We start from the raw sequence: 21,223 nt of genomic DNA on the forward strand, positions 1-21,223 counted from the left end.
CGGCCCTCGGGTCACGTGGTGCCGAGTCACGTGGCGCTTTCGCGCGAGCCGCTTGGGGGCGCTGCGCGCGAGTTTCGCGAGCGACGGCGACGGCGAGAGAGCGAGCGAGCAGCGAGCACGTCGTACGCGCGGCGTACTTCACGGCGGTGTGCGTGTCTTCGATAAATAATGCGCGTTACCGTCGTCGTCCGTGGGCACATCGCGACCGCTACGGGGACGACGACGACGGGCACGATGACGGTTGCTTGAAGGAGGGGAACGTCGACGGCGCTGGGAAACCCCGAGTGGCGCGTTGTCCGACGGTGCTTCGCGTACGTACCCCCTCGTGAGTGGCCTCGTTGACCCAATTCCGACGAGCGAGGGCCCTTCCTTCGCGTCCGCGACCCTCTCGGCGATCTTTGTTGTTTCTTCGGACACTTCGGAGTCGGTGGCCTCCCCCCTCCCCCTCCCCCCCCCAAGACGGACGACGACGATGACGTCGACGTCGCGCTGGTAGCCGAAGTTTTACACCGAACTCGCCAGGCAGAACTCGTGGAGCAAGGCTGGCTTGTCCGCGAGGATGCCGTGGACTCCTGTGGACTTTGAGAGATAACCGTGCGCAGGAAGGATTAGGTTAAGTCGACGAACGCGAGCTTGATCCTGAACGTGTCCTCGTGGCGCGATCTCGATCGCAGGTAGAACCGCGAGCTCAACAGGCGACGGACAATCGCGGGAGGTTAGTGATTGATAATTGATATATGGATGCTGCCGTTCGCAGCTTCCGCGTTTTCACTCCGGCACCGGGCGACGCGGGCGAGATGAGACATGTCTGTCCGAGTTCACGTGCGGGAACGTCCGAGGGACACGATTGCACGATTGTGATAAATCGCCAGCCTGTCGCCGGGATCCGTACGTTCATATATGGCAGTACGTGAGAGAGGCTTCACCCCGGAGCAAGATGCCGCACGTCACGCGAAAATGGGAACTCTTCCCGGGCAGGAATCGCTTCTGTTGCGACGGCAGAGTGATGATGGCACCGCAGACTGGAGTGTTCTACGTCACCGTGTGCCTCATCGTCGGGACAAGTGGATTGTTTTTCGGTTTTGAGTAAGCGACGCGCTCCGTTACGCTTGTCTTTGAAAGCTAAACCTCGGTATAATTGTTAGTAACACTCAATGTACCGTAATCGAAGGTGCATTGGATCATTCGTGAGATTAGGATGGTATACCTAGTCCAATCTGGTCCAGTCTTATGTTCAAGATTGTCTTAGATTTGATCCCGGACGATCCTAAGATTCTGTCCAACCAATGAGACAATTATACACCATCCCGAGATCACGTTGGACCATATAATTATATACGTGCAACCATATACATATGCTTGAATCTTAAATACAAGATTAGACTGTGAATATCGTCCTTAATCTATTAGTACATTGTGTGCCTTATCATCAGAACAAATAGATGGTTCTTCGGTTTTGAGTAAGCATTCACTTGATTTTAAGGGTAAACCTCAGTAGAGATAGAGTTGCTATAGCAACTTATGTATCCCAATCAAAGGTACATGAGATACTTTGTTAGATTAGGATGGTATTTTTTCGTAGACCAATCTTGTATTTAGGAGTCACAGATGATTTTAAGCTACCGTGCAACCAGTGAAACAATTATACAGCATCGCAGGATCATACTCGAGATTATCTTAAATACAGGATTGGACTACGAATACCATCCTTAACCTTTAGAGGCCGGGGGTGGTCGAAATATCGACCACCCAAAAAACACAAGCTATTTGATGTTTTCAGGCAAAATTTGTGTGTTGAATAAGGGAAAAATGGTAAAAAAAAAAAAAAAACTTCAAATCCTTTTCCCGGCCTCTAAAGGTTAATCTATTAATATATTGTGTACCTTATTATTAGAATAAGTGGATTGTTTTTCGGTACCGAGTAAGCATTGTTACATTTGACGTTAAGGATAACCTCAGAGTTAAGAATAAACCTCGGTATAATTATCATATAACTCTTGTATGGTAACGAAAAGTACACTGGATACTTTATGAGATTAAGATGGTCTTTTTTTTCATAGTCCAATCTTGTATTCAAGAACATCTGACCCTAGGTGGTCTTGAGATTCTATCCAGCCAATGAAACGATTATATAACGTCACAAGATCATCCTCGAGATGACCTTAAATACAAGATTGGACTATGAATACCGTCCTTAATCTATTAGCACACTGTACGCCTCATTGTCGGAACAAGTGGATTATTCTTCGATTCTGAGTAAGCGTTACATACGCTACGTTTGACTTTAAAGATAAGCCTCAGTAGAATTAGAGTTGTGAGAGATTAGGGTACTGTTTACCGTTAGTCTGATCTTATATTTGAAATCGTCTTATGTCTAGTGTTGAAATTCCATCCAGCAAATTGTACAGAATCTCGAGATCATATACGCAGGACGATAGTATATTAAGTACAAGATTAGACTCTGTAAATATCGTTCTCGGTCTATCAGCGGGAAAATTAGCTTTTATATACAACAGGATGAAATTTTGTGGACAATGGTTTTCTTTTTCTTTTTCAGCTGTCCGTATCTGGCACTACATGTAACACCAGCAATACCAGTAATAGGAGCTTTATTATTTATATTCGTAATGTCTGCTTTGTTCCGCACAAGCTTTAGCGATCCTGGAGTAATTCCAAGAGCAACACCTGACGAGGCAGCTTACATCGAAAAACAAATCGGTACAAATATGATCATAGAGTATTTACAGACAATAGCGATTGCGCTGTTTCGTTTAGCTACTTTAAAAGACCAGTAATGTTTTAATTCAGAGATAATAAGTGTTTATTATAAAAATTTCAAATGCTGAATCGAAAAATTTTTTTATATGGATTGTAGAAGTACCGAACAATGATAACTCCAAGACATACAGGCCCCCTCCTAGGACGAAAGAAGTCTTGATCAGAGGGCAACCAGTAAAATTAAAATATTGCTTTACGTGCAAGATATTTAGGCCGCCAAGAGCCTCTCACTGTAGTTTATGCGACAATTGCGTAGGTATGTATGCTTTATCAAAATTAGATATCTGAGGTGTTCGTCCTCCTTTCCACTCTCGCGTTATCAGACACTTGTCAGAATTAATCTTGAATACGATACTAATTTAATCACAGATATTGGGCGAGGGTCTTAAAGATAACTATTGTTGCAGAGAGATTTGATCATCACTGTCCATGGGTGGGTAATTGCGTGGGCAGAAGAAATTATAGATATTTTTATGCTTTTATAGTATCCCTCGCATTCCTTTGCGTTTTTATATTTATATGTGCAGTCACACATATGATTATGCGTGAGTAATCTTGATTTCCGGATCATTATAAATGAATGTACGGCAAATGCAATTATGATAAAATTAGAACGTAACGTTTCAATGTCTGTTTACCCACTTGTGATTTTAGTTACGAAAGATAATAAGCCGTTTTTAGAAGTTGTAAAACTATCTCCAAGCAGCGTTATTGTGGGAGTCGTATGTTTCTTCTCTCTTTGGAGTATCTTGGGCCTCGCTGGTTTTCACACGTATTTAACTAGCAGCAATCAAACGACTAACGAAGATGTAAGTACGTTAGACAAAATCACGTATCAATTATGTCTCGGCATTTTTCCTCAATTGCTGCTGCTGCTGCTCGTAGATTAAAGGGTCGTTCACGAATAGAAGAGGACAGGACAATTTTAATCCTTACAGTCAAGGAAATATCTGTGGGAATTGTTTTTATGTGTTATGTGGACCAGCTCCACCTAGTTTAATCGGTAAGATCTTTCGCGCGCACAAGTTGCATAATAATTCGTCTATGTGAATATGCAAGTCATAGAAGCTCAGGATATAGCTATGACGTCAGCCTTTGATTGTGCATTGAATTCATTCTCGAATCATATCGTTCCAGATCGAAGGGGGATAGTTACGCCTGAATATCGCGCGGAACACGAACGAGTTGGTGATGATAATGTGATTACTAATAATAAGACATATGGTACTGCCAAAATTGTGCAGCCTCAGGTAATTACAAATTTATAACTTTATTATAGTGTTATAGGCCTAATAAGCCTACTTTAATCGTGCATTTGAATGCAGTAGGATATTTTTCAGTAGGCAATATACGATATATAAGTATAATATAAAATATATATTTTTCGTTATTTTTATTTATTTTAACAGTCGAACGGTACGACGGTTCAGACAAGCCCCAGCACGGATCTCACGGGCTCGATGAACAACTTGATCAGCGGTCAACATTCTCCAAGAATAGAGTCAATAAACGGTGAGTTGACCCTCTTGAGACATCCTACACGTTGTCCCGAGGACCTACCAAAATATCCGCGGCAATACATAAACGATACTTACGTGCCGCCGTATCCGGCGCAGCATTGCCCCGAGGATTCTATGAAGCATATTAATTACACCGAGGTAGATCGGTTAAATCCGGACTTTCAGAAATATCCGTGTAGATGCGAGGACGGCTTGCACAAGTATCCTCATAGGTGTAGGGAGGAATATCATAGGTGCTCGGATAATAATCTTATATACGACCAGTGCATAGGGGAGCAGAAATACGGCATTGATCTTCAGAAATATCCTCAAAGATACTCCGAGGATCCCTTGCGTTACAAGATAAGCGAGAGAAACGGTTATACCGATCTGCAAAAGTTCCCCCAGTGCTATTCCGAAGATCCATTACGGCTCTCGCAGTCGCCGCATATGCTTAAATATAACAATTTGAGATGTGCCGAACACAGCTTAAAATATCCGATAACGAAGAACATTCTGCCGGCGCGTATATTAGGCACGGGTGGCATACCGATTATCGGGCAGACCGCGATTGGCCTCGTGGTAAACAGATTCGGTTCCGGACCGCTAACTAATAATTTATCATACGCGGAGAATTCGTTATGCCCGAGCGATAGTACGGAAGAGGATCTCTTGAATCGTCGCTTCATTATGAGTTCACTCAGTGACAATGAGGACATTTAACGTCTATTATCAACCGACAACACATTTTTGAATTATAAAATTCATTTATAGTAGAAAATGAACAATAAAATAATTATTATTGTTACATTCTTACTAAAGAAATCTTGAATTTATTGGAAAGTTTTAACGATTAGACTCGTGATTCGTCCTATTCTAAAAAAAAAAAAAAATCTTTCATGTTGAGAAAATGTACTGATTTGTATATACATATACATATAAATGGTTATTGATTGTTCTTGATTCCTTTAATTGGGAATTTTTAAAAATTATATATACAAATGCCAAGTTGAATTTAATTGTTGAAAAAAGAGATCTATCTATTTATTTTTGAAAGTACCGTTTTGCATTACGCATAGATGTTTATTTTAAAAATATATTATAGTGGTATATAAATGAATTAAGGTATATACGATACCCATTATGTTTAATTGATGTGACCTTAATGATATTCTTTTTAATTAATATTTTACATATTACTTATTATATAAATAAATATTATATGCTAAACTTTTATTGCTCTTACACATATTCAATATTCCCGTTTAAAAAAATTATTTCGTATTTCTTTCATGAATTTTGCCAATGTTGCATAAGTTCCTTTCGCTATTATAAAAACGATGAAAGTGCATAATGCAAAGATATGGGTTTTTTTTTAATTCTGACATTAGAATGTAAATGTATTTGTATATATATTTATCTAAGTTTCTTAGTAATTAGTAAAATTTCGACATAATTCAATAAATTGTATTTCTCTGTTGTTTAAAATTACGTCCTGTTATCGAGGGCTCAGAGCGTACTACTCGGTAAGTTCACTTCAAACATTTTGATCGTCATTGAGTGTATGTTTTAATATACGAATGATCTGATTATTTCTTTTCACTAGCATTAATAAATCACCATACACGTGACATGTTTCTTTTATATTTTTACGAGACTAATTTTGGAGCGATACAATTAATTACAGGGTTTATGGCTTGTGACTAATCGGTTTTAATTCGATTTTATATTATAGGCACAAGATAAGATCTTATATGTAAATACTTACGTTAGTAAACATACGCGTGAAAATACCTCGATTTTTTTGCTTTTTATTCGAAGGGAAAATTTCAATTCAATGTAATATTTTATTTTTCAACGTGCGTATGCTCTCTTTACAAATTTACCAAATTTGATAAGACGCTTTGTAATACCAAAGAATGTGACGAATATGGTTTGATATACTCTTTTTTTTGTCTTTACGCATAAATGAAAGCAGTGTCCAAAAAAATTTTTGCAATGCTATGTTTAATGTAAGATGTTAACTTTACGGAATGTAGGAATGTGTATTGAGGATTAGTGCATTATTAAGTGGGTTAATTGAAATTACGATGAAGCTTGTATCGCTGATATACTGTGTGTAAGAAAAACACAAGGCCAACGCTGCACCTTTCTGATAATTGTACAATATAATTTTTTTTCCTTTTTCTATCGATACTAAGGAGGTTTCATAACAGCTTGTACCCCTTCACGGTTTAATAGCAATTTATTTATATTTTAATGCTGTATGTGCACTCTTTTTTTCTTGTACAAGTTGTCCATGCAACACCACCGAAACGAGATATACTTATCTGGCATTACGAACTTTGCTTTTAGGTAGTACCACAAACAGTATAAGTCAACTTGTTACCAACGAAATACCGCTAGCGTCTCTCAATATAGCACCAATTGATATCGACGAAATCGCACCGCTGCCTTCTCGTCAGAGTGTCGTGGTCTCTTCCGCTCTGGATACATCTTCCATACCAACAGTAACTGTAACGACCCCTTTATCTGCATCTAGACTTAGACTATTGCAGGACACGACGATGATAGAGTCCGCCTTAGACTTGGATTCGTTGGAAGATGCGAGCGTCGGTAGAGGAAGCCAGTCGGGGCTTATAAAAATGGGCGTAGTATAAAGTTTCCGGCTGCAAGCCGTACAGATTAAGAATAATCGATTTCTGTCCGGGGACTAGTGCAGTTTCAACGTTGCGTATTGAAATAAGGAACGCAATTTGCATTTTCATCGAGAAGCGTTCACGCATATGATAATTAAGTGCAAATGTAAATTGTTGTCATTAATTGCAACGGGATAGACATTTACAACGTTTATACTTTTTCTTGGGAGAAAAAGTGATTTCGAGAAATTTTTAAAATTAGAAAATTAAGTCACAAACGAAATGGCCGAATTCACATTGCTATGATTAAAGTACAAATATGATTATTTTGATAATTAAATTTGTATAATTGCATAATTGTGTTGCAATAATGTGTATTTAAATCATAATTTCGTGTATGACTACTATTTATTATATTATATTCACACATTGAACTATAATAATCATATGCCAGAAAGGTGTCGATGATATATTCCATTTTTTCAAATAATTCTGCGTTAAAATTTAAAATGTAGAATCGTCATTGAGAATGTAGAATCTGCCTAGAAGGTTTTAGAAAAATTTTTGGAAAGTATTATTAACGAGTTAATTAATTTATTATATACATTAGATTATTCACACAATTCTATAAAGTACTCAAGATTCTATAAAAAACAAAATAATGTTTGCTCGAAAGAAGATATTATATAGTGATATAAAAAAAATCATATGCTACTTAATTTCGTTTATGCAAATTTATATGTATAAGTTACGTCACACATAAGAAAATTTATTTTTTCAACTTATGGCATCTCTAATTGTTAGAAATACATACATTTTGCATTATTTTATATGTATATATACGATATTATAAAAACTCAATGATTTTGCAATAGATGTAAAAAGTCGATAGCTACGTGTGTACAAACCATATTTCTGGCACTTGTTCGTGCTTATACTCAATGAGAGAAAAAGAATCAAAGTTGCACTATAGAGACTGGAATAAATATGTTTTAACGGGATGAAAGTAAAAATGAAGGAAAAGAGGAACGTTGCTTTCAGTACGAGTAAACGATATTTATTGCAGAAAAATGTTAAGAACTACGATATTTTTTCTGTTACGTTTTCCCAACATTCTTAGAGATATTGTCTTTTCGAAGGAATTTGTCGTGTACAGTGTAAAAAGTTTTGTAAATAAAATTTTCATACACGTTAGCATAAAGAATTTTACAGAATATTTACAAAATTTATTAAAGCAATGCAGTTGATAGCGAGCATTTAAATATTAGGATTATCACTGCCTAATTTATTAACAAATTTTGTATCAAAATTGCATGTTTTTACCTAATTTGACATTTATTATGCGATATATTTTTCATATATGAGTAATATTAAAGACTATATTAATAACAGAGCAGTTGACATACTAAAGATATCAAGGATTGCCATTACGAAGACTAAAAATTCTAAGGTTACTATTATTTTGTATATAAAAGTACGTGTGTATGATATGGTATATGTATATATTATGTAGATGTTATAATAAAATCCGTATATAATATAAAGCAAGTTAAAGACATTTTGCAATATTTTTATTGTAATTCCTCGAAATATATTAATAAAAAGGAACAACGCATGCGTGTGTGAGCTAAACAAATTATACATAAGAAGAACGTAATGTTGGTTGGATTAAAGAAATTTGTATATACGTTAACTTTCAAAACGTGCATATTAAATAATTTTAAAATTTTTACATCAAAATTTACACGACATCAAATATTATTTATTACTACTTTAAAATGGACATTTGTATGTTACATGATATATATAATTATTTAAACAAATTGCTACGTTTTACGCGCACTGTGAGTAAAACGCAAATGCATATATTACATCATGACGAAGTGCACGAGGATACCACACATCATTACCGTAAACGCAACGCCTAATAATAGCGTAGTATGAATGGCCGCTTGATAATTTTCAATTGTATCGGCATTATTGTCCAACTGTTTAGTATTGACATCGCTTTGGCAGTAGAATTCTGTAGGATCTGCATCAACATATTCGGTTGTAAAACAATGTATGTGACTTCGAGTTGCTTACAATGATACTTAACATTTTTTTTTCTTCACTTACCAGCTTGTAGCTCGACCTCTTTTTGAACCTGACTTTCTTGCACTTTGAGATCTAGAAGTTCTTGCAACGACAATAACGCCTCTTGCGGCCCTTCGCCGGGAAACAGATAATCCGATAACGTGACTTTATTTTCCGGTAATGCTATTAATACTCGTCTCGGTGGTTCATGCAACGTGATATTCTCTGAAACCACAAGTTTGCGGAATATAAGTATCAAATTCTACTATTTATATCACACATGTCCTTCAGTCATGAACTTTACCTTCGGGAGAACCGTTTTCCTCCTCTATCAAACTATCCCAATGCATTTCCAATCTACTCGCCAGAGATCTCACTATATCTTCTTTCACAGCCGTATTGGCCTCTGCGATACTGGCTTTCTGATGTACAAATGTTCTGCTGACTAATTGTCCAATTAATCGTATCAACGCGCTGCACGACGTCGTTTTTACATCCATATTACTGTTATCTTGTGACTAATAATAAGATAAATTGTGCTTAATTTTTTATTATCTCTTTTCGTAAACTTTAAAATAAATGTACTCATACTCACGCAAGGAATATATAGGCTAACTTGAAGTGAATTACTGCTATCATTTGTCTTACTTTTACACTCCTTATTGTTCTTCTTTTTCTTGCCAAATATTTCTAATGTGTCATCCGGAGATCTGACCTCTCCCTCGATAACGATGAGCGAAGACTCGATTAAATCTACCACGTTTGTCAAGATATTCTGTAAAATTTATACTATACTTAATACTATATTTAATGGTATTGTAAAAGAAAAATAAATTGTTTACTTGTTAATACCTGTAATTGCTTCTTGAGAGTTTCGGGATCCTTGTCTGCGTCAATGAGGTACAATTTGTCAAAGTCTACTAGAGCTTCAAGTTGATACCACCTGGTTGCTTTTTCTTGGAATTTCCAATCGGCCGGTTTCAACATACTGTCCTTAGCGATGTCTATAGACTTGCAAATATATCTGAAAGTAAAAAAAACCCTAATTACTAAATTAGTTAAGATATAGCGTGGAACTTGCGTCTGCTTGAGGAACCCAGGGCAACGTACTTTTGCTTGACACTGTTGAAACTTAATATAAGCTTCTCATCCTGATTATTTCCACAGAGGTATTTGTTATTCCACGACAAAGTTTTGTGAATTGCACCAAGAACCGACTTGAGCTTTTGCACATTGCTAGTATTGTCTAAGGTATCCTCGGGTCCGACAATAAATATGCCAAGTACCCACATTCCGCCAGGCAGCATTCTTGTGACCTGTGAATAAAACACAAAAAAAAAACAATGTGTGATTAGCTTTATGCAATATGCTAGGTTGCTTCAATGTACATTAATTCCTTATCTTTCAAATTGTTTATATATTTAGGTATATCTGTATAGTCATTTTTGTCAAAATATTCATGTATCATTGTGAAATGTCATTGAACTTGACATTTATAAAAAAGATACCATGAAAATTATTGACATATCACATTGATAATTTTATTAGATTGGAAACAAGTTTTATATTTCTTTTGTCTTTACTCATTCTCATAATAATTGAACAGTCCATAAAAATAAGGAATTAAATATCCTATTTCGTAATTATGCCACAAAGACAGTAACACACATGTTTAGCGTGATCGGCAACCCAGCTCATAGGTATATCTTTAACAGATCTGATATACGTATTCGCTACATCCTGTTCTGCGGGCGCTGAGGAACCAATCAATGTTTCTTCCACGACATTTTTACTAAGAGGAGGCGGTGACTTCGCCAAGTGCACAATGTAGTCCTTTTGCCCGGAACTCTGTAATATCAAATAGAGGACAGTCAAGCAATGTCACGTACGACTTACCGTTAAATTTAATACCACACGATTGCAGGATTAAATTAAATATTTTGCCTTCAGTTCCAACGATCAAAGAGAAAAAAAAAAATAAAGAATGTAACAGTCGTTGCTCGACTTCTGTTAATTTTAAATAACTTGGAACACGCTGAAATACGTTGCGTGTTTTCCATTTCTTATCGCGTATATTAAAAACGAGAGCGTTATTAACATGCGACGCGGAGAAAATACTGAAAAACTGGAATCACCTGTCCTAAAATCAATCCTATCACGTATCCATCGGGCTTAGCTAAGGCTGCTAGATATGTGCGAAGGTGCTCCTCAGCATAAATTGTCCGTCCCATTTCTTCCGCGTGCTATCCTCTTTGATTTTTCTTAACTCCTCTTAACACTCTTGACAGGAATGACAGGACAGGATCGCGACTCGCTTCTTCTTCTTCTTCCTATGTTATGGCCTTCAAGTAGAGAGCTGCTCCGAAAACGGCCAGGACGAACCACTTGTCGAATGATCGATCGCGACCCGCAACAATGCGCGAGCGCAAATCGTGCGCGACAGTCGCGACACTGGCACACCCCACGAAGTAAAGGTGGAAGCACATAAAATTGCAGGAGCCATGAGCAGAATGCAGAAGCCATATGCGCATGCGTTCAGCAGACACAACTGTTGAGTTCGTCTTATCAACACTCTGCGTTGATTGATTGGTTCTAAAAGTAAGAGCCAATCACGTTCGACTGCTACTCAGCTGCTTGGTCTGCTGAACGCGCCCTTTATTGATTTTCAGCTCTTTTGTAAAAATGTTGCCTTCCACAGTTGAACACGTTAAATAACGGTTTGGTTCGATCTCCACTTGGCCTAGTTTACACCGTGCATTTAGGCCGCGACCTATAATACCTTATATTCAACCCAACCAAACACGATAGGTCGCGACGATGTAAACAGTTGCGACCTCGCTTGGGTCAGGTCTCTTTTTCGCGTGCCCTGACCTAAATTAGGCCACATGACGTAACGCGTGTAAACGCAGGTGACCTAAAGATCGCCTAAAGTGCAGAGAGTGTACCAACAGATACTAATAGATAATTTTTACTTATATTTGACCCAAAAGTATCATAGGTCTACATGGTGTAAACGTTTTGTTTAGAAGCCTATTTTAGGTCAGGGTATAGGTCAGGTCGCGATCAGGTCGCACGGTGTAAACTAGGTCATTGTCTGCTCATATGTAAGAGCTCCTCGCAGCGTATCGCCTGCCCCAGGCCAAATTGTAAACGTATTATTATCGATCTGGCACAGAGCCCCATTACGCCGCCAGTTCTGTCAATGCCGGGCATGTGCAGGGTGGGATGCGCCCATTGCCATGACACATTCTTGGTAAGTCATCAGAGATTATAGTTATTTTGTTTTATTGATCTTCAGCTCTTTTGTCTTAAAATGTTGCCTTCCACAGTTCAACACGTTAAATAGCGGTTTGATTCAATTGGTTCGATGTCCACATTGCCGTAAGATATCTTCCGTTGGTCCAAATGGTCCAAACTTTGCTAGAAGAAGAGGGATTGTATTAATTATCTTTGGGATTATAGTCTTAGTAATTACTACTACTATGGCTGTAACGGTAAGTGTACAAACTCAATTTCTTGTTTGTATTGTTGGTGATCTCTATAATATCAATTTTATACCGTACATAATTATAGGTCGGGACCCATATATATGCAGTAAACGGAACAATTTATTTAGTTTATTTTTGTGAGTATAAGCGGTATATCAGATTTCTACTATTCAGTCGCTATTAAAAAAATTCGTCCATCACATTTTTGGATCATTTCCAGGTGGATTTCTCATGGGGCTCGTAAGCTTGGGTCACGGCATTTATTACTGTACGATGAAGAACAGTTTGATAGAGGATCCCGTGTAGTCTCCCAAACAGCAGTGAGCAACCGGTAATATAAATCAAAACCCATTGAGATGAATGTCATGTAACCTATTTAGAACAAATGTTAATAGTAATGTGACATTTCAAGCCCTTCTGAGGCAAGAACGAGTATATAGGTATATACACATGGCTATATGCAGATCTGTATTGTTTATTATAATGCATGTATACATTCTTATATAATACGCATACACATATGAATGTGTTTCACAATCGGGAAGAAAGCATACGTTTGCGACGCTTTCCCCAGGTAAGATAACGATCGTAGGAAATCTCTCTCGGAAGCCTGTATTTTACGAAGAATAAATTGTTCCTACGCACTTTTATATGTGCAAGCATAAAAGCAATAGCTATCGGCTCTCCGAGTTTTATTTTACTTACTGACTAGAGAATACGCTATATATTAAAATATACGTACGTACATACATGCTTTCCATAGCACATTACGCGTATTAAGTGTACACAAATAGAATCAAAGTGCAAATGTGCTCATATTCCAATTGTACGTACGAAGTAAGTTTTAAAACTCATATACGAGTCTGTACGAATCTGTTTTTAAATTTATTCCTACATTCTATATAAAAGCATCTATATTAAAAACAAAATCGCATTGTTTCCAATAAATTTCTGGGTTTATATCGATTTTGTAGCAACACATGAATGAAACTACGTGGAAGATACTAATGTATATATTAATAATATAAATAATGCACTTATATATATATATATATACATAGTGATACAAATCCAAATATAGAATTTCCCTGGTTATTACGTGAAGAATACTGTAAGATGTTTTCAGTTTTCGCTGTAAAGTACACGTGATATCATCGGTCATGAAAATATAGTCTTATTGATTAGGTGTGTTTTCGTCATATACTTTTTATAATCTGCAATACTCTTTCAAATGCAACTCTTCTTTCTAGGCAACTCTTTCTACAGCAACTATTCTCAACTCTATACATATAAGTTTCCTTATCACATAATGGAAGATATGTTATACTTGTTGAAAAAATAAATTCCGTTTGGTAAAAAACTAACAGCTGTATTTATTACATAACATGTAGATAAATTTGTCGACCCGAGAAAAAATGGGCAAATATTTAATCGCCATACGAAACATTATTTATATATATATATATAAATATATCTGTATATATATATATATATATCTTCTGCACACAGGACGCGGAAACGCTTGCCGCGCGGCAAGAAGCGACGCGGTAGTCAATAAACATTTGGTTCTTACGGAAAAGCAACACGTTGATTGGCTACCGCGTCGCTTCTTGCCGCGCGGCAAGCGTTTCCGCGTCCTGTGTGCAGACGCCATATGGCTTTTTTCTTACGTAATTTTATATTCAAAACTGGAACGAATTCAAACTCGAGCTCGATAAAAAGAATTTATTATTGTCACCTTTCTGCGGAGAACCTATAAGTATGAAATTAACATTAAGCTACAAAGCTTACAGTAAAATTTCCTTCTGTATATAAGAAATATTTTTATGCATTTGTATATTGCTTATCATTGCTTCAGAAAAATGAATTTATAAATGACCAAAATATCAATTTAAAACAATTTTTTTGTTTAAAAAAGTAGATTACATTCTGTACATTTTGAGTTGATGTTAGTCGGAATGATTTTTAAATATCTATGTATTGAAAGAGATTGAAAACAGTTTTTCCGCGGTTAATGGTTGAAACAGATGATTAAGAAATAACCAACAAATCTTGCTTTAAATTTTTATTTATTTTCTCACCTAGTGACATCCTCTATTTATAGTTAAAAATATCAAATGTTTAGGCATTTTTGCAGAATTAACTGATAAAAAAATTTTAACATAAGTTTGACGAGTGTCAAGTATCTATCAAAATAAATAAATAGCTAGGTTAATTTTTGATCACGTGGGCAAGCACGTTACTCCCAGCGCCATGGAGTCAACCGAAGCTTCATACATTCACTCCCCTGTTGTTGACGCATTGCATTTTATCTCCCTAAAAATTTTCTCTTTTACTTATTGATTCTTTTAAAGATTATAAATAATGCTTTGCAGTAGCAAAATAATACTTTACTTTTTGTCATTTAATGTACAAATTATTAATTTATAAATAATAAGATATTAATTGAAAGATAAAGGTATACTGATTTTACCTGTTGATTACGTGACAGTGCAGGCGTCATATAAGGTGTTGCTGTATGTCCATCAGGTATACGGAACAATATAATAGGTTGTTCCCGTGATGAATAAGAACCAATGGTGGCATACGGAACGTCACAAATAAAAAATCCCTTCTTCTGCAGTTGAATTATCTCTCCCTTCTTCACGCGTTTGAGTTCCACTTCACCCAGCATTTGAACCTCTTTCTAAAATAAGAATTTTTATATACAATTAACGATACACACAGTAATTGCCAGTTTACTTGTTTGTAAGTAAAATTCTTTACTCTTGTATCCTTGGTAACAAAGTTTTTAAAATCGTCGTCTTCACCCAAAATTGGCACGCTCAAAATGTGATCAAAGTAAATTTAGAAGAAGTAAATAAATATTGGTTAGAAGAAAATTGTAAAAAATGTATTTTGTGCGGTGAGGGCAGTGACTGTATGGAACATTATGTAAAGGAATGTAAGAGGGCAAGTGTGTGGTTTAAGGATTTAGGTAGGAATGAGGCGGAGAAGTGGAAAAGGCTGTGGAGCGATGAACTAGATTTAGATAAGGGTAAGATGCTGAGGAAATTATGGAAAGAGAGGGAGAAGGAACTAAAGAAGCGCAAGGAATTAAATAAGACTAAAGATATGACTGTGATATGACTGTGAGAAATAGTTTAGTTTAAGGTAGTTGTAGGTTATTTTAGGCTATAACGGATAGTATACGCAAGGTATGGATGGATGAGTGTGGTTAAGTTTTATTTTGTAAACCAAGTCCCTTCCTGGCTATTATGTAAAGCTGAAGTAAATAAATATCTATCTATGTGATCAAAGTAAACAGCACAGCATTTTATTGGATTTGACTTTTCCGCATTTGGATCAGATCTGGGTAACGACTCAGCCAGCCATGTGATCTTCAAGGTGTTTTTGTAATTTTTGTCCTCCAAATTTAGTCGTGCTTCCACATCTACTATGTTGCCAGCCTGCTTATTTATCTTTAGTATCATCAAATTACCCCAGTTGATAAAGGTTGCATTCTGTCCTTCGATTAATCTTTCAGCATCCTCCTTTTCTATCAATATTTTAGGGCCCACTCGCACTCGTTTGGTACCTTTAGATGAATCTTTAGGATGATTTTGCACACTCAGCCACTCTTCCTTAGCATCTACTACATTTACTAGTATCATTTCATTACAATCCAATGCGGTATACCTAAAATTATAGATATTTTTAAAAAATATCGACATACTATACTAATCCATCAAACTCTTAATAACATTTTTAATATTTTTATTACCTGACCGCGACATGGTCGGCGATTATCTTGTTAAAAGCCCATATTTTTTCCCATTCAATTGCGCTATCATCTGAGAAGACAAATTGTTCTAGAACCTCAAATTTCATTCCTCGTCTCAGAATGCCTCTCACTGTCGGAAAGCGTGGATCGTCCCAGCCATCGACTAGACCTTCATTTACGAACCAGGTTAACTTTCGTTTAGATAAAACCGTATGAGTCATGTTTAACCGACGAAATACGAGGAAATTGCACGGGTCACGCAATCCCAAATTCAGGCTTATCCAATTAAAAACAGCATCTCTATCGTGATACTCCGTTGTAGGCAGAGTAACGTTATTCAATGAAGAATCTATATCATGATCCCCGATTAGTGTTTTTATAGAGTAAATAAGGTCTTGGGATTGAGCGTCTCCAACATGAACCTCCTCCATTACACTCGGAGCGTGAGTAACGTTCTCAATATCGTCGACAATTGGACAGGCAAAATCATATGTAGGATACACCCTAATATAAACAAGTAAAAGCAATAATTCTATAATTAAATTGTAATTTTTAGGCTGTACCGTAGCTCGTATTAATACTGATATAAAACAGTATTGTCAACCAAATTTATATATTATAATACGAATAGTACATAAAATAACTAGTTTATTAACATCAACAAAGTAATTCAATATTAAAAATTTTTTTTCAATTATAACTAAACCTTTCAAGCTATTGTTAGATTAATAATATATAAATAGGTCTTGCGAAAATATTTAAAAATATTAATACTTGTATTTGTTTCCAGTACGTGGATGAGATTCTGGCTTGCAACGGTAAATTGTTGGATCGCGCCTGCATCTGTTTGCCGACTGATAATCGATCTTTGCTCTGACACAGTACTTTTGACCCTCCTCGGTACCGCGTTTCATTTCTTTCCACAATGCCAGATTATTGTCAACGGCTGTAAAGGCGGAATATTGTTATTACAATAAATCGAGACAGAAAATTAATACGACGTTTCTTCTCAACATAATTATTTACAGTTATCTCGATATGTAGATTTCAATCTTTGATCGCGTTGTTCTTTCATAAGACTCGGCGGGGTGCCATCCACGTATGCCTTTCCCTTCTTAATTAATGTAGTACAATAGTCTTGTAATATCTCAAAGTAATCCGAGGTATGCGTTAAACGATCAGGCTTAATTTGCAGTAATCTTAAATCTTCCAATATAGCGTCCTCAAATTCTACGGTCTCCTTCGCTGGATTTGTGTCGTCAAATCGCATGATGAACTGTCCTCGATATATCTTGGCACAATAATGATTAAAGAAAGCTGCTCTGGCATGACCAATGTGCAGGTAGCCACTTGCTGGTTCCGTTGAGAATCTTACCACTACCTGCAGAAGATAAATAAAAAATTTTTTGAAGTTACAAAAGTTGAAAAATCAAACTAAATCTACTTCTCATTGTACTGCGTGACATTACTTTGCCCATTTCTGCTCCGGGTAGAGTCGCATTGTTCAACAGATCATTATTTTCTATATTTTCCGATAGGTTGGCATAGGAGATCCAGTGGTCAATTTTAATTCTTTTATGAGGACAGATATCACCTAATAATAATAATACAAATTAAGTCATGTAATTCAGTAGAATATAAATCCTTATTCCAAGTTTTGTCGCACGATATGTATTGTTATATCTTTATTTTCAGATTTAATTACGGCCATCACTACCAGCACATCGGTACAAAATTTAACATTCAGATAAGTGACAAACAAAACCAGGATATTTTTACATCTTTATCATCGATATTAATTCACGGACGAAACCTAGTATCTATGCCTACAACTAATTTGTAACTAATTTGTTTAATAAAAAAGATACTCATACAACAGCATGAAACCTATAATTTAAAACGATAATTATTACAATATTACACTGCATTATTCCGTAATTAAATTTTACGTCATTACATTATTTTATATAGAATAAAATACTAGTACATTTTATGCTAAATTAAACTTTATGATAAATTTTCTAGAATATCGATATCTAGATAATTGTTAAAAAATTAGAAATTATGACGCAATTCTCAATTCAACTAGTTTTACAGAAAAGTCTGTTTGATATCTAGTTTCGACATTTCCTAAGTAATATATAACAGTTTAAAAAAAAAAACGGACAATCTCGCATTATGCAGCATGTGATGTAACTAAGCTGAACAAGTATGATGAAGTTATCGAACGAGTTTCACTAACCGTTCCACAGTAAAATCGTGTATTTTCCACGTCGCACTTAATATGTAACATGTGACGCGCTACTTGCATGGTATTATTATCGAAAGCGTCTTTATTCATCGCACTTGAAAAAACATCTGGAATATTTGAATTGCTACACGACTCGACGTGACATGACGCAACAAACGTGAGAAATGTCGATAAACGCATGAATACAGAAGAATACAGAAAGTAGGTAAGTATAAATTATGAAAACTTTTAAAAAACCTGGAAATCTATTAAAAAAAAGAGGGGAACATTTGCCTCAACAATTATTTGTCTCCCCTCTGTTCCAGAAAGAGAACGCTCTTCGTAGAACGTTCCGCGAGGCCTCATTCTCGAAAAATATCGCATACGATATTTTATCAGTGTCACTAGAAAATCACACTTTGCAAGTGTGCTATTGGTTGCAAAGTGTGATATGCATAACACGTATGGGATATTTTTCGAGAAGTAGGCCCCAGGGGAAGCTAAAAAATGATGAAACCGACGTTCAGATTCCGAACCGCGCGTTGATCGCATGAATTTTACCTCGTGAAGGACGCGCTGGGTCAAGGGCAATTTTAAACGCCATTGTCTTCGTACGTTCACTCCAAGCGAAACAGATTCAGTGTCAGCATGCGCCGATAAAAGTTAATATTGTTAATAATCACACTCCACACGGCAGATCCAGCGTTGAAGTTAAGCTCCCGACGCTCCCGAGTCCCGGCAGAATCCGGAGTGGCAATAGTAGCACGTGGCTCGTGGCTCGGGAAAGGCTGGGTCGGCTGGAAAAAGCTCGCGCATGCGCAGCAAGCGCATCCCGGCCACGTCACGTAGATTAAGCCTAGAGCACACGATGCTTTTTTACCTGCTGGATTGCTTGCTCGTACCTGTGCTACGCGTCCTGATTGGTTTTTATTGGTTCTTACAATCATAAGAGCCAATCAGGGGCCTTTTCATGCTGACGCTCAACGCTTGATTTGGGCGTCAAAACTGGTCACGTGACCAACTTCATCGGTAGAAGGCGAAATAGCATCAAATATGCGAGCGTCAAAACAAGCAATTAGGAATGTTCAGTGTAAAACTCGGGGCAGATGGCGCCATGGCGTTCTGTCCTGTCATGGCGGCGTCACTAACACTAACTCAATATACATGTGTGTGTTGGTGTATCTGTGAGCACATCCGTGAGATATAAGGTCTGTTTTCTGTTGCTGCACTGCTGAACTAGTGTACTAGAGTGCACTAGTTCAGCAGTGCAGCAACAGAAAACAGACCTTATATCTCACGGATGTGCTCACAGATACACCAACACACACATGTATATTGAGTTAGTGTTGGTGACGCCGCCATGACAGGACTGGACGCCATGGCGCCATCTGCCCCGAGTTTTACACCAAACATTCCTAATTGGCTGTGTGGCTTCACAGAAGATAGCCAATGGCCCCTCAAAAGTCGAGACCAGCATTTCCGTGCTTTGATTACCGACAGACTTTGCCCCTTACCGACAGACTTTGCCCCTAGGATTGAGTCCGGACTAACCAGAGAGAAGGATGAGAGGCGCAATGACGGCGATTTTCTTGGGACGCTTTTGCTAGGCCGTACAGTAGCGCCACACATCCACTTTCAGGAATTGGAACTACGAGTCACATCCACTTTTCGATAGTGTCGATGAATTTGGTTCAAGTCCGTGCTATGTATACATCCACTTTTCGATATTGTCGGTCTTTGATGGTTCGTGTACGAACTACCCAGCTGGAGGGGATATGCTGCCGCAGCGGCGGCACGCGCCGGCTATGCGACGTTGCCACGATGCCACGCAGGTAATTCTTCAGTTTAGCTACCTCAGCACAGAAATCGATGAAATTAGGCTTATTCGACGCGTTTTTGCACGAAACGAAAGAATCTGGCAGAAAAAAGTGTCGCTCTGCCCCGCGAAGCGAGATATTAATCGTTAAAGTTGACATGAATCAGGTTATGATTCCTGTCATACCGACGAGATGTAGCGACTACGGACATGCCCCGCGGCCACATGCGCATGCAAAAGTGCGCCAATTTTAAATATGATGACTGGTCAATCATGCAGAATAATCAAGCGTCTTCATTCAAGCAGTTAGGTATCACGCTGAGAGTTTTGTTTAGTTTTATTATATGCTGCGGCGGAGCCCCTCCCCCGCCTATTTATGTACTGTTTATACACGTGTACTATTATACACATGTGTATAAAGCGCGTCAACTAACCTATGTAGGTTAGTGACGCGCTTTAAAAGTATTTAAGTGTTTAAAGCGCGTCATCTAACCTACATAGGTTAGTTGACGCGCTTTAAAAGTATTTAAGTGTTTAAAGCGCGTCAACTAACCTATGTAGGTTAGATGACGCGCTTTAAACACTTATGGCGTTTTCGATTTGTGATGAACCTGGCTCGGGTTAGCTCATAGACATAGAATACATACATAATATGTATATGTGTTCTATGTCCATGAGCTAACCCGAGCCAGGTTCGTCATAAATCGAAAACGCCATTAAATACTTTTAAAGCGCGTCACTAACCTACATAGGTTAGTTGACGCGCTTTAAACACTTAAATACTTTTAAAGCGCGTCACTAACCTACATAGGTTAGTTGACGCGCTTTATACACATGTGTATAATAGTACACGTGTATAAACAGTACATAAATAGGCGGGGAAGGGGCTCCGCCGCAGCATAATAAAACTAAACAAAACTCCCAGCGTGATACC

General features: G+C 37.4%; 4 protein-coding genes and 1 long non-coding RNA gene across 12 annotated transcripts; 3 read left to right on the forward strand and 2 right to left on the reverse strand.

The window, feature by feature from the left end:
- The first annotated feature begins 54 nt into the window (after window positions 1-54).
- On the forward strand, window positions 55-8,474 carry App (Palmitoyltransferase app). Of its 5 annotated transcripts, none has more exons than XM_071719733.1 (9): window positions 57-674; window positions 758-1,086; window positions 2,558-2,718; window positions 2,876-3,034; window positions 3,186-3,323; window positions 3,433-3,587; window positions 3,664-3,781; window positions 3,916-4,028; window positions 4,188-5,511. In XM_071719733.1, exons 2-9 carry the CDS (start codon window positions 938-940, stop codon window positions 4,998-5,000), a joined length of 1,806 nt encoding a protein of 601 aa, XP_071575834.1. In that variant the 5' UTR covers window positions 57-674; window positions 758-937; the 3' UTR covers window positions 5,001-5,511. The 5 variants fall into 5 exon arrangements, with proteins under 5 accessions (XP_071575838.1, XP_071575834.1, XP_071575824.1 ...); XM_071719753.1 differs by adding an exon at window positions 6,633-8,474 and having other exon boundaries at window positions 61-1,086; window positions 4,188-4,290; XM_071719723.1 differs by having other exon boundaries at window positions 57-1,086.
- A 182-nt stretch (window positions 8,475-8,656) lies between these two features.
- LOC139781037 (protein odr-4 homolog) lies at window positions 8,657-11,386 on the reverse strand. Of its 2 annotated transcripts, none has more exons than XM_071719840.1 (8): window positions 11,128-11,386; window positions 10,661-10,840; window positions 10,103-10,308; window positions 9,845-10,034; window positions 9,588-9,767; window positions 9,297-9,510; window positions 9,035-9,217; window positions 8,657-8,948 (listed from the first exon to the last, which is right to left on the reverse strand). In XM_071719840.1, the coding sequence occupies exons 1-8, from the start codon at window positions 11,221-11,223 to the stop codon at window positions 8,785-8,787; spliced, it is 1,413 nt and encodes a 470-aa protein (XP_071575941.1). In that variant the 5' UTR covers window positions 11,224-11,386; the 3' UTR covers window positions 8,657-8,784. The 2 variants fall into 2 exon arrangements, with proteins under 2 accessions (XP_071575941.1, XP_071575950.1); XM_071719849.1 differs by having other exon boundaries at window positions 9,845-10,016; window positions 11,128-11,383.
- Window positions 11,387-12,005: 619 nt separating this feature from the next.
- Window positions 12,006-13,844, forward strand: LOC139781124 (type 1 phosphatidylinositol 4,5-bisphosphate 4-phosphatase-like; the record flags this gene model as incomplete). Its single annotated transcript, XM_071719949.1, has 4 exons — window positions 12,006-12,245; window positions 12,322-12,486; window positions 12,566-12,617; window positions 12,701-13,844. Coding segments are annotated over 4 exons (543 nt in total), but the record flags the coding sequence as incomplete, so codon positions are not given.
- A 686-nt stretch (window positions 13,845-14,530) lies between these two features.
- Window positions 14,531-19,706, reverse strand: LOC139780930 (bifunctional glutamate/proline--tRNA ligase-like). Of its 3 annotated transcripts, XM_071719679.1 has the most exons (10): window positions 19,415-19,706; window positions 19,035-19,329; window positions 17,713-17,837; window positions 17,270-17,624; window positions 17,018-17,189; window positions 16,244-16,747; window positions 15,769-16,158; window positions 15,247-15,310; window positions 14,954-15,166; window positions 14,531-14,796 (listed from the first exon to the last, which is right to left on the reverse strand). In XM_071719679.1, exons 2-10 carry the CDS (start codon window positions 19,075-19,077, stop codon window positions 14,752-14,754), a joined length of 1,911 nt encoding a protein of 636 aa, XP_071575780.1. In that variant the 5' UTR covers window positions 19,078-19,329; window positions 19,415-19,706; the 3' UTR covers window positions 14,531-14,751. The 3 variants fall into 3 exon arrangements, with proteins under 3 accessions (XP_071575780.1, XP_071575784.1, XP_071575790.1); XM_071719683.1 differs by lacking the exon at window positions 19,415-19,706 and having other exon boundaries at window positions 19,035-19,368; XM_071719689.1 differs by lacking the exons at window positions 14,531-14,796; window positions 15,247-15,310 and having other exon boundaries at window positions 15,035-15,166; window positions 15,962-16,158; window positions 19,415-19,704.
- LOC139781140 (uncharacterized) lies at window positions 15,138-18,121 on the forward strand. The gene is made up of 2 exons (XR_011720434.1): window positions 15,138-15,228; window positions 17,939-18,121. It is a non-coding gene; the product is annotated as an uncharacterized lncRNA (long non-coding RNA).
- Window positions 19,707-21,223: the final 1,517 nt, after the last annotated feature.

The sequence above is a fragment of the Temnothorax nylanderi genome, unplaced genomic scaffold, assembly GCF_030848795.1.
Source record: "Temnothorax nylanderi isolate EJ_2023f unplaced genomic scaffold, tnyl_v1.0 TNYL_tig0007_pilon, whole genome shotgun sequence".
Classification (NCBI taxonomy): Eukaryota; Metazoa; Arthropoda; class Insecta; order Hymenoptera; family Formicidae; genus Temnothorax; species Temnothorax nylanderi.